Source organism: Mus musculus, chromosome 10 (genome assembly GCF_000001635.26).
Source record: "Mus musculus strain C57BL/6J chromosome 10, GRCm38.p6 C57BL/6J".
In the NCBI taxonomy this organism is placed as follows: Eukaryota; Metazoa; Chordata; class Mammalia; order Rodentia; family Muridae; genus Mus; species Mus musculus.
Window position 1 is genome coordinate 94,571,094 of NC_000076.6, and position 12,540 is coordinate 94,583,633.

Here is a 12,540-nt window from a genome sequence, read left to right on the forward strand (position 1 = left end):
AAAGCAATGCCAGGCCTCTGCTAGCCCCTAACCTGGAAGCGATAGGTCCAGACTTGGTGATGAAGGAGATTTTTCTGACAGGAGACTCCTCCAAGCACAGAACCCACACAAGCCCAGGCGGCCATGTTAAGGGCACTGCAGAGTAAATTCTTCCACAGTCAGCCCTGAGTGTTTCATAAATCCAAGTTGAGATCCAGTTAAACTGTGTTATTATCTCTGGCCTTCAAGAGACATATATTTTCTTTGTAAGCCTCAGTGTTCTCGTAAAAGAGGGTTAGTGTGGAAGATACTCGAACACTTAAAAGCTTTATCTTTGAGCCTAACTCACACAGACTCATTAGGCAAGCAGGTGCTACAGGTGCCAGGCTTGGGCTTCCATCCTGGCTCTTCCTTTATTAGCTGTGTGTCCTGCTCCTAACTCAACATCTCTGTGCTCAACTTCCTCGTTTGCAAAATGATTATCAACAGAAGAATCCACCTCAGAGAGTGCTTCGCAGATCAGTACTCTTACTTATGTCAGTAAGGTGTCACTGTCCTTTGGCTTAAAGAAGGAGAATGCTTCCCTGTCCCCAGGAGTCCCTGCTGTGTGGTTTATGGAGCAGGTCACTGATGCCGTCTCTCTGGGAGAAGTGTGAGGGACTATGTACAACTAAAGAGCATTCCAGATGCTGTAGGCTTCAGCACTGCCTGGATCCTCCCGCTGACTTGAGCTGCTAGTGAGAACAAGAAATAGTCCTTAAAAAACAGAAGGAAATGGAAGTGGGGACTGGGATTTTGACCTTGTTACTGTAGCAAAGCCTTGCACATTGTAACTGGCACACTGTGGGAATAGCCCTGATTGTAGACCCAAGAGACACAGAAGTCTGCTAAGACGGGTGACAATAAAATCAGTAAGGGTGAGGGGGATGCTTGGCCACAAGCCCCTCCCCCTGGCCACAAGCCCCTCCCCCTGGCCACAAGCCCCTCCCATTATCTCTAGCCACAAGCCCTACCCCCATCCCCACTCCTCCCCTAGACTCTTGGGTTCTGGCCATGCTGCCTCGTGTGGCCTGCATGTGAATCTACACCTTTACGTGGCCCTGAAATACCCGTAAGTGGAAGTGGGTGGCTGCCCGTGGGGAGGACCTGCCCCTTTCCTTGTATGTCCGAATACAGGCTACCTTTCTGTGAGCAGAGGTCTATTGTGTCTGGCCTTGAGACTAAGCAAACAGTTAACTATCTCTTGTTCTGCACTCTCTGGATCTCAGCAGGTTCTAAGCCTCACGCCACATGCCTGAGGGACATCTTAGCCCATTATCCCTTGCTATAAGGGAATGCTGATAGACTAACTTACAAAGAGATGTATTTGGCCTTTGATAAAGGAGAGATCAAGGGTCCAAATGGCACAGCACCAGCATCCTGATGGTGAGCCCCACCACCAGTGAGTACCAGAATACGGTGGAGGAGCAGAAGGGGGACTCTCATGTGCAGAAGGGGCCAAGAAGGTAGCATGGCCGCACCTCTAACAATCTACTCTCAAGAAAACATACATCTGTGAGGCCAGCACGGCTGTGACCGCGTCCATGACAGCAGAACCACAATCGATGGCCTTCCAATTGTGGCTCTGCCATCTTGGCACTGGTACATGCTCCTCTGATGAGCAAGTGACATGCCAATCATAGAGGGTCTGCAGGAGCCCCCTCTCCTTTCCGTTCTGTCGCCCAGGTTTTCAGAGTGTCCTTGAACATCTTGTTCTCTTCCTGTAGGAAGGGGGGGAGGGGTGGTAAATGTGTATCAGCGAGCCTAAGGGGTGTGCTCTGAGCTCACAGGGAAGGACCACACTGTGCCAGACTTCAGGGTGGATATGAGTTACCTTGGGACACCGTGCAGGAGTCCGGATTGGATGCAGAGATAACTCAGGGTAGGGTTTTGACGTCTGTCCAGCGCTTAGCCTTTTCCTCAGCCTTTGTTCTAGAACACTGAGGTGACAGTGGAAACGTCTCTGCTGCCGGAAGAAAACACAATTAGCAGTGGTATTCCGCTAGGACGCTGGGGGTCTGCCTTTTATCTAAGTAATAACAACCAGGTCGTTGTGGGTGGACTGGAAATGTCAGCCATCATTTTTAAAAACAACAACTCTTCCTGCCAAGACAATATTGCATTGGCTGTATTTTTCTAAGTGGGATAATACAGCAGAGGCATAATAAGAACGAACCCTTATGACCCTGTGATGCAAAAATAGCCGTTGTTAGGACAATGGTGCTTGTTTCCCTTTCACATTTTACATAAAGATATGTTTTTAAGTGAAATTAGGACGATGACAGGAAACACCAATTGAAGCCATTCTGCATGCCAGGGTTCTGGAGCTGTTTGTTTGTTATCCATTTTCTCTTTACAGTGGAGAATCTCACGAGTGTGCGTGTGTGTCTGTGTGTCTATGTGTCTGTCTGTATGTGCCTGTGTCTATGTGTCTTGGTGTGTGTCAGTATCTGTGTGTCTGTATATGTCTATATCTGTGTGTATCTGTGTGTGTCTGTGTGTCTGTATCTGTATGTGTATGTCTATATGTATATATGTCTGTGTGTCTATGTATGTCTGTGTGCCTGTGTAGTATGTATCTATATCTCTATATGTCTCTGTGTGTGTATCTGTGTGTGTCTGTGTATGTGTCTGTGTGTGTATGTGTGTATGTGTGTATCTGTGTGTCTATGTGTCTGTCTGTCTGTGCCTGTGTCTGTGTGTCTTTGTGTGTATCAGTGTCTGTGTGTGTATGTGTGTCTGTGTGTATGTCTGTGTACCTGTGTCTGTGTATGTCTATATCTGTGTCTGTCTGTGTCTGTGTATCTGTATCTCTGTGTGTCTATATGTATATGTGTCTATGTATGTCTGTGTGCCTGTGTATGGATGTATCTATATCTGTGTGTGTGTATCTGTGTGTGTCTGTGTATGTGTCTGTGAGTATATGTGTCTGTCTGTCTGTGCCTGTGTCTGTGTGTCTTTGTGTGTATCAGTGTCTGTGTGTGTATGTGTGTATGTCTGTGTACCTGTGTCTGTGTATGTCTATATCTGTGTCTGTCTGTGTCTGTGTATCTGTATCTCTGTGTGTCTATATGTATATGTGTCTATGTATGTCTGTGTGCCTGTGTATGGATGTATCTATATCTGTGTGTGTGTATCTGTGTGTGTCCGTGTCTGTGTGGTGTATGTGTGTGTGTGTCTGTGTGTGTCTGTTTATACACCAGAGGAGAACCTTGGGTGTCCTGTTCATTTATTCCTCTCCTAATTCCCTTGGGAATTCTTAGCAAGGCTAGAATCCAGTGAGCCCCAGCAATCCTCTTGTTTCCACACTCGCGGTGTCACTGGGGTCGTAGGTGTGTGTACAGCCATACTCGACCTTTTATATGGGTGCTGGGGCTTTGAACTCATGGCCTCATGCTTGAACAGCAGCCTCTCTTACCATTAAGTCAACTCCCCAGCCTTTCTTTAAAGTCTTTATGTCCATTTACAGAGGAGGAGCCTGAGGCTAGGATAGTCTATAGGAATCATGATAACAAGGGCGGGGTAGTCTGCCTCCAGAGGCCTCAGTCTGGACTGTGCATCAGCAACTTCACAATGTGTAGTGTCCTGTATCTCCTCAAATTATACAGTATTCGCTGTTCCCTGTCCCCCTGTTCTACAGATTGGGTGATAGGATCCTACCGACCTGACTCAGTTTACCCAGAAACATGTAGTTAATTAATACAGCACTGGAAGAAGCCCACAGTCCCTCATGCACACAATCCATATACACGCTGACCGCGCAGGTGCTCCAGGGACCTCTGACCTCCTCCCACAGCCTAATTCTGAAAGCAAGTTGCGCCATTCAGGGGCGGGCGCCAATTCCAAGATAAACAAAGCAGAGAGGGCTTGGCTCTCACACATACTCTTTGTCTCAGTTGACACCCAGGGGATCTGCGGGCATTGAGCAATGTATACCTGGCCCTCACTTATCTGTGCAATGATCAGGCTTCATATAAAAGTCCAAAATGTGCACCCCAGCAGTTCTGTCGCTCTTCAAGCGTGTGTAGCAGAGATTTGCTGGCAGGCAGCAAGACTAACTGACCTGAGCTTTAAGCTTGGTTCCTTTCCCCCAGTCTTGAGGCCATGCCAAGCATTGTTACAGCTTTAAAGTAAGGCAAAAGTCAGTTGGCCTCCTGGGAGCCAACACAGCTCTGTATAGAAGGCTCCCTGGGACCTGCAGTGTTTAAGAGAGCTCTGCTCACGGCCTTGGGACTACCTGGGTGGCTGACCAGCTCAGGGGTGGGGAGGCCCGAAGAAAGATGAGCAGGCGGTAACTTCGTGATGAGTTTTGCCAGGTAAACCATGAAACCTTTCTCTTCAGACACAGGAGAATTCGAAAACAAAATAATGTCAGTTGAGACGTGTGAGGTGTGTGTGTGTGTGTGTGTGTGTGTGTGTGTGTGTGTGTGTGTTTCATCTTATATTTGACTTCTAAGAGGACTACAACAAGTTGCTCATGAAAAAAAAATGACAAGAATGTTGTGTAAATAGGCCAAACTAATGGACACTGTTTGGATTCCCCTGGAGGGAAGAGTGATGTAGCTGTGATTGACAGGGCCCGGGGGGTGCTTCTCCTCTGCCTTAAGCTCAATGTAGTTACACAGCGTGTTCATACTGTAATTGTTCATCATGTTTTATACTTATTGACTGAGGTCTTTCCTGGGTGTGAGCTCTACTTCACTTAAAGACTGAAAGCCCTTGTTTGTGTTTGTGTATATTGTCAGGCAAGGGTACTCAGCTTCCTTCTCGGTGGAGTCGATTTGGAACAGCCTGGGAACTAGGAAACAACTCTGTCTAGAATTGTCAGGGCTACCAGAGCCAGAACACGAGGCTCTGTTTGTTTGTTTGTTTGTTTCATTCTGCTCATCAGTATCTTGAGTGACTTCAGGGTGGACTCCTCGAAATACAGAATGATGTCACTTTGGGTGATCCATTGTGGACAGCCCTCTGTGAATAAAGGAAGTGCCGGCCGAGGCTGGGTACAACTGTGACATCATCTCTCCCATGTCCCTGTCCTGCAGAGAGAGGAGCGGTAGTGAAAGTTCACAGAGGAGCAATAAGAGCCAGAGTCAGCAGGCGGGGCCACATGATACCAGGGCAATAAGAAAGCTCGCAGGAAGCAGCAGCCTCTGCTGGCACTGGGAAAGCTTGGGGTGAGAGGCATTTGAGCAGCTCTCAGAAGCACTGGAGGATTTGGATAAGAAGTAGACAAGCGGGGAGCACTGTGAGAAAGTCCAGAAGGTGCTCACATTCTCCACTCAATGCCGACCAGCTCACTTAGGCTAAGCGGCATCCCTCAACTGCAGCTGGGGCTTGAAAGGTGAGCTGGGGTCTCGCTGTGGCTGGGTAGTGTGATTTCACCTGGGAGGCCTCGGGAATTGGAAAGTTACAATCAGCTCTGGTACCTCCAGCAAAACTCGGTTTCCAGCCTTATGGCTGTACAGCCACCATGAATTACCCCGTCTGTCTCAAATTAGCATTTTCTAGGTTTGGCGTATTTCTTTCAGTTGTTCTCATTTGGACCCATTGCTGTTCCTGTTCAGTAGTGAGCCACGGGTGCATAGCTTCTGTGAGCTCACTGTGACCACCCTCTTGGACAGCTAAAGACCTCCCTGTACCTGATACTCCTTCTTCCTGACCAAGCACAGTCATGGCCCCTCTGTCCTCCTTTATCTTGCTGTCTAGTCTCACGGTGGCCTGTGTCTATTTCCTTTCAGCCTGACTTGCATGATCCTTCATGACGATCTCTACCTAGATAAAGCAGCAAGAACGAGTCTGTTTCTTGGCAACTGTGTGTGGGAAGAGGGGAGTAAGAGAGAACACTAACTAACTTACACACGTTTTGCAAGAGGTTTTGCCGGTCAACCTTTGCCTACTATAGGACTCCCTTCTTCCTGATAAGGCTCTAGGCAGGGTTTAGGACCGTGGCAAAGACTTCATACTCTTGTTGAAAGTGGTCTGTATCGAGTCTGGGTCACTCAAACACTGTGAGGTCTGTCTGTTTAATCCCTTACTAACCTTTTGCTGCCAGATCCTTGGTCCTTTACAAGGTGGGAAGAGGTAACTTCTGCCAGCCATTACCTTGTCTCCTGTCCAGTAATGGCATTATTCTTATCAAGGGCATGTTAACTTGACAGCTGAGATGTTCCAGATTAAATATTATGATTGGAATTGGGTTCAGACTCTACCATGGCTCATTTTTCATCCTCTGAGGATGGTATCAGAATAAGAGGGTGAGAGGAGGCTTGGCCTCAAAGCCCAGCTCCACAGCACTCAGTTGCTACATGTGTGTCTTTAGCATGTTGCTACATGTGTGTCTTTAGCATGTTTCTTGCCTGGCTCGGTGATAAGGGTCAAACACGATAATCTCTATGAACACGTCAGCAAACTCGGTGCATGGGCTGGGTCTGCCCCTCCCTTTTCGAGCCCAAACTTCTAGCCCTGACCAGGATGCTAGATGCTACTTTATAGGGTTTTTTTTTTGTCAGGACAACCTGGGAATGGGAAAGCAGGTGTCTGGCTGGCTTTGTATTATCACAGCAGTTCTCAGCCTGTAGGTCACAACCCCTCTGGGGAATGCCTACCAGATACTTAACATGATGATTCATAACAGTAGCAAAATTACAGTTATCAAGTAGCAACAAAATAACTTCGTGGTAGGGGTCAGCACACCACAAGGAGCTGTATTAAAATGGTGGCAACATTTGGACTATATGATGATCTTCTGTTCACTTACTTTAATCACTGTGCTTGTAGTCAGGAATTATTTATTTTCATATAGAGATACCACTGTATTATTCAATTATCGAAGTTAATCATCCACCATACAGTTCTGTCACATCTGCTTAATGAATCTATTCGAAAAATAATTTTCTTGATGGATGTGTCTCCTTGTCTTGTTAAATGACTGAGTTCTGAATTAGGGGACTTGGCCATCATGAGGCACACCACAGTGAGGGTCACGGAAAGTTTCCCAAGTCACTTGGGAAACCAGAACTGACTGGCTTCCTCATTCCATTCTGCATTTTCTCCCCTGGAAATCAAGAGTTACCGCCTACAGACAGCAGATTGGATACGCTGGAGATGTGATTTTTGCATTACTCAGATATAGGCTACAGTTGGGCTGTCCCCCCTTCTTCAGCTTGGAGGGATAGTACAGAGTGTCCATCCTGCGACACAAGCTGTTTGGAAAATCTAGGGCTTGACAGATGTGCCACACGTACATGGACAGTTCCCTCCCATGGAACGTCTCAGTGACTTCAGGTGTCAATCTGGTTCCTTGTCTTTCAGGTGGACCGCCATGACATGAATACCCTCAGCCTACCCCTGAACATACGCCGAGGGGGATCAGACACCAACCTCAACTTCGATGTCCCCGATGGCATCCTGGATTTCCACAAGGTCAAACTCAATGCGGACAGCCTGAGACAAAAAATCTTAAAGGTGACGGAGCAGATAAAGATCGAGCAGACGTCCCGAGATGGGAACGTTGCAGAGTATCTGAAACTGGTCAGCAGTGCAGACAAGCAGCAGGCTGGACGCATCAAGCAGGTCTTTGAGAAGAAAAACCAGAAGTCAGCCCACTCCATCGCCCAACTTCAGAAGAAGTTGGAGCAGTATCACAGAAAGCTCAGGGAGATCGAACAGAATGGCGTGACCAGGAGCTCAAAGGACATCTCTAAAGACAGCCTGAAGGAAATACACCACTCTCTGAAGGATGCCCACGTGAAATCTCGAACTGCTCCCCACTGCCTGGAGAGCAGTAAATCTAGCATGCCAGGGGTATCCCTCACGCCCCCCGTGTTTGTCTTCAATAAGTCCAGAGAGTTTGCCAACTTGATCCGGAATAAGTTTGGCAGTGCAGATAACATTGCTCACTTGAAGAATTCCCTGGAAGAGTTCAGGCCCGAAGCCAGCCCCAGGGCTTACGGCGGAAGCGCTACCATCGTGAACAAACCTAAGTACGGCAGCGATGACGAATGTTCTAGTGGCACATCCGGCTCAGCGGACAGCAATGGGAACCAGTCCTTTGGGGCTGGTGGGACCAGCACCCTGGACAGCCAGGGGAAGATTGCCAAGATCATGGAGGAACTGAGGGAGATCAAGGTTACCCAAACCCAGCTGGCGGAAGACATCGAGGCACTGAAGGTGCAGTTTAAGAGAGAATATGGCTTTATCTCTCAGACTCTGCAAGAGGAGAGATACAGGTACGTACATAGAAGTCTCCCTCTGGGATTCCTTTTAGAAGCAGGAAGCAGAAACTGTCTGCTCACAAGTGAAGTGCTAATGCATGTGTTTGCAATAGATACAGATGTGGATGCAGAGACATTTAAAGATTGATAAATTCTTTCTATCCTTCATGATCCTAAGTTCCATAATTTCCAGTTTATAACTGACAATTAGAGGAAGACATTATATGCATTGGGTCTCTTAAAATATTGTTATCCAAGCCATGACTCACATGCCTAGTAAGAAATTGATTCAGCAGACGTCTGTGATGGCCTCATTACACTAATTTCCCTCCATCATAGCAGGCAAGTGGACTTAATTCGTTGGACAATGAGACAATGAGGTAGACTTTTATGTGGTATGTCAGTTTGAAATATACATATTTTGTTAATTAAGCTTTTGTTAAAAAACACACACATGGACTGGAGGGATGACTCCGTGGATAAAGTGCTTGCCATGCAAGAATGAAGCCATCAGTCCAGGTACCTGACACCCATGCAGATGCTGGACATGACAGCACAGGTCTGTGTCCATAGCACTTGGGGCAGCAGAGACAAGCAGATCCTAGGCTGGACCTTGCTGGGCAGATCCTAGGCTGGACCTTGCTGACCAGTCAGCCTAGTCAGGGTCATTGAGAGACCCAAAACACCTGGCATCAACCTCTGGCCTCTACACACACCCATATGCCCACATGTGCTACACACACACACACACACACACACACACACACACACACACACAGAGCATTTTACTATAAATGAGTGGCTCTCAATCACCATCTTGAGATTATAGGTTCTGTAGCCTGGCATTTATGTGTTTATAGTTTTTTAAAGAAAGAGTATAGATGACCAAATATGAGATTGTTTGCCCCATTTTGCTCCTATCCTCCCACCAAATTATTTCCATCAAAATGGGTTAACTTCAAAGACTGTGAAATGGATTGTAAACGTTTACTGCATACTATAACATTTAAATTGTAAATTTAACTTACACTCAATGTACAAGTTTTATGTCATAATTTAGAACATGGCTCTTTCTTATTTTTACGAAAGGTTTTTTTGTGTGTGTGTGTGATGTCAGGATTTGAACCCAGGGCTTCATCCTGAGTAGGCTCTGTACCATGGAGACATATTACCAGCCTTGAAACTGTGTTTACCTATTGCTTGCATCTTACAAGAACTGTTATTCTTTTTTTTTTAATTTTTAAAAATTTATTATTCTCTCATATGTTTCATCCCAGCTGTAGTTTCCCCTCCCTCCCCTCCCTCGGTCTCTCCACACCTACCTCACCCCAGTTCAGCCCTCTTCACCAGAAACGAGCAGGCCTCCCAGGGACACCAAGCAAACACAGTGTCACCAGCTACAATAAGACCAGGCACATTTTCTCACATCGAGGCTGGGCGATGCAATCCAATAGGAGGAAAAGGGTCCTACAAGTAGGCAAAAGACTCCGAGACAGCCCCGCTCCCACCATTAGGCACCCCACAAGAACACCAAGCCACACAACCATAACACACACGCAGAGGACCCCGGCCAGATCAGTGCAGGCTCCCTGATCTCCGTGAACCCACTTGAGTCCTGCTCAGTGGATTCTGTGGGCTGCGAGGAACTGTTTATCAAGTCATGGTGGCGTGAGACTGTGCTGACCGTACCTTCATCCAGATCGTTTGAGATACTGTATGCTTTGGATGCGTGTCTTATCCCAGATCACAAACACTCCCTTGTGTGAGCCTTGGACGGCCTGAGTCATGTGTCCTGCATTTGGTGATCCTCATGACCGAGCCATCAAACGCATTCCTTAACAGGTTAAAAGGCTCACTTAGAACAATGATAACGTTTGGCACTCAAGAAGCGGAAGATAATCGGTAAATCTGAATTAAGCCTTTTCACCTGTCAGATGACCTATGTCGATATCTATAGCTGGCCAGTCATTTCAGGATAAGACTTTATCCTTAGATACTGCAATCTCTTTCAGTTACTCAGAACAGAGTTTCAAGTGGGACACACATTCTCGTCTCTGATGGTGGCTGTGGGAAAGGAAGTGTCTGTCAGTTGTGGATTTTTGGATATGCCATAAGCCATCTATAATTTGTGATGAGCTTAATCTTAACATCTTTTTTTTTTTTTTTAAAAAAGATGTGTTTATTTATATTTTATGTGTATGAGTCTTTTGCCTGAATGGATGTCTGTGCACCATGTGTGTGCCATGCCCATGAGACCAGAAGAGGGCGACAGATTCCCCAGAACTGGAGTTACAGACAGTGTTAGCCCACCATGTAGGTGCTGGGGTTTGGACCCAGGTCCTCTGGAAGAGCAGCCAGTGCTTTTAACCGCTGATTTTTTTTTTATTAGCACTTAATAGTCTTAAGAGCTGAAAAAGCAGGTCTGGGTGTTTGCTGCGAGGCAGTGGGATTGCCTTCAGGAGTAGAAGCTAATCATACAAACTTCATTATTTTCTTGGTGGGCTGTGTGTGGCCACGGGCCCCTGATTACTATTGGGTAGAAAAAGGGATAGGCTACTGTAGGTGTGGCCAGTCCTGGCTTGTCCTTGCTGTACAGCTGTCTCCTAGCTAGAGGCAACTGCATCCCTGACAAACTCTATCTCTTACATTGACAGCCAGTCCAGGTACTGGGTCAAGCATGGGTGGGAAAAATCAAAACAGATTTGATTTTGGTAAAGCCTGAAAGTTGAGGACATACAGTTAAAACTGTAGACAGAGGTCCCTCCTAGAATTGGGATTCAGGGGTGACAAAAATTGTGTTTCCCACAAATACACCAACTCTTTCAGAAAAACAGTCTTCCAGGGGATGAAAACAAGCCAAGGGCCCCAAGACAAAAAGGGACATCATTCTAGACCACGCCGTTGGAACACCTGTGCCCCGTGCTCACTAAGGCTCCTGTCTTTGTTAAGGTATGAGCGACTTGAAGACCAGCTCCATGACCTGACAGAGCTGCACCAGCATGAGACAGCCAATCTGAAGCAGGAATTGGCCAGCGCTGAGGAGAAGGTGGCCTACCAGGCCTATGAGCGCTCAAGGGACATCCAGGTATGGGTCCCCTCCTGGGCAGACCCCGGTGTAGGATTTTTCCAGGCTTTAATTCATTCAACAGCCTAACCCAGTACACTTCCCCAAGCATTCCGTCATGAGGGGCAAGATGTTCATTCTCTCTACATAGATATTTCCCATCCACCCCTTGGCCCTGTTGGCTTATGTTCCCTCTGTTACCCGGTTGCCTAACTAGTGGCTATACCACTAACCTAATTTCAAAAACTCCAAAACATTAAGAAACGTCACCTGTTAGGCAGCCTGCCTTCAGGAAGCTTCTTGCAGAGGCTGGAGTAGTCTAACGGTATACCAGATGGCTCTAGCAAGGACGCTACAGTGCCCCAGAAATCCAGTCCAGCTATGCTTGCTGGCCGGGATAGGAGCAGGGAGCAGGGGCTAGCACTCGGACATTTCCTGGTAAATTTTGGTTTCGAGTCTATTATTTACCAACTGTTTGGCTCTGAGCAAGCCTTGAGTCTGCTTATCTATAAAGCAATTGCTTCGTATCTGTGAAATCGCCGAGCATGACTGCCAGCCCCTACTAAACCACTGTACTTGGTACTTACTCAATAGCCCTTTGTAATCGCTCTTATTGTTGGTCCTGTTTCTCAGATCTGGAGACTGAGGTACAAAAAGGTGAAGTGACCTGTACAAGGCCTTGCAAATTGTCCCTTAGGAGTGACTAAGAAGGCGGAACTGAAAGGGAAAGGCAAGGCCCAGAAGGTTAGCAGGAACAGATGTGTAGATCCATGTAACAGTTATGTCACAAACAAAAGCCAGTGCTGAACTTGCTCCTGAGGTCCCCAGGCTGCTATGGAAGAGCCCTAGGCTTCTTGGTCACCTTTTGAAAGAAATCATAACAATAACCAAAATCAGTAATGCCCTTTTTCATATCTTCTCTGTAGTCGGTGGGAACTTTCTGAGCTTAAGAAAGGCTATCCACGCCCTGAACCCCACTTTACAAGGCAGTAGGCTGAAGCATCAGAGCACTTTCTCCCTGGGGCGCATGCTGCAGTTCCGCTGCAAGCATTTTGTTCTGCACCGGTGGAGTCTGGGTTTGCTGATGCCAGAGGTCTATTCAGACAGTTCTGGGAAGCAGGGCTTTAGCACTGATGGGAAACATTGTCCCCAGAGAGCAGAGGACACTGGGAAACTACTCTCTGTTCCCTGGGTGAGGAGCCTCAGAGTCTCCACTGACTGACCTGGGAGACAGAACTCTCATCT

At 47.1% G+C, this 12,540-nt stretch overlaps 1 protein-coding gene across 10 annotated transcripts in view; it reads left to right on the plus strand.

The window, feature by feature from the left end:
* The window catches only part of Tmcc3 (transmembrane and coiled coil domains 3), a 279,273-nt gene that overhangs the window by 259,412 nt on the left and 7,321 nt on the right, over nt 1-12,540 (plus strand). For 8 of the 10 annotated variants that reach the window (XM_030245121.1, NM_001359762.1, XM_011243475.3 and 5 more), the window contains 2 exons: nt 7,330-8,246; nt 11,181-11,316. In XM_030245121.1, coding sequence (XP_030100981.1) covers nt 7,330-8,246; nt 11,181-11,316 — 1,053 coding nt within the window. Of the gene's footprint in view, nt 1-4,163; nt 4,335-5,169; nt 5,360-7,329; nt 8,247-11,180; nt 11,317-12,540 lie in introns of those variants that run through there. The other 2 variants (NM_001168684.1, NM_177026.1) reach the window with 2 other exon arrangements.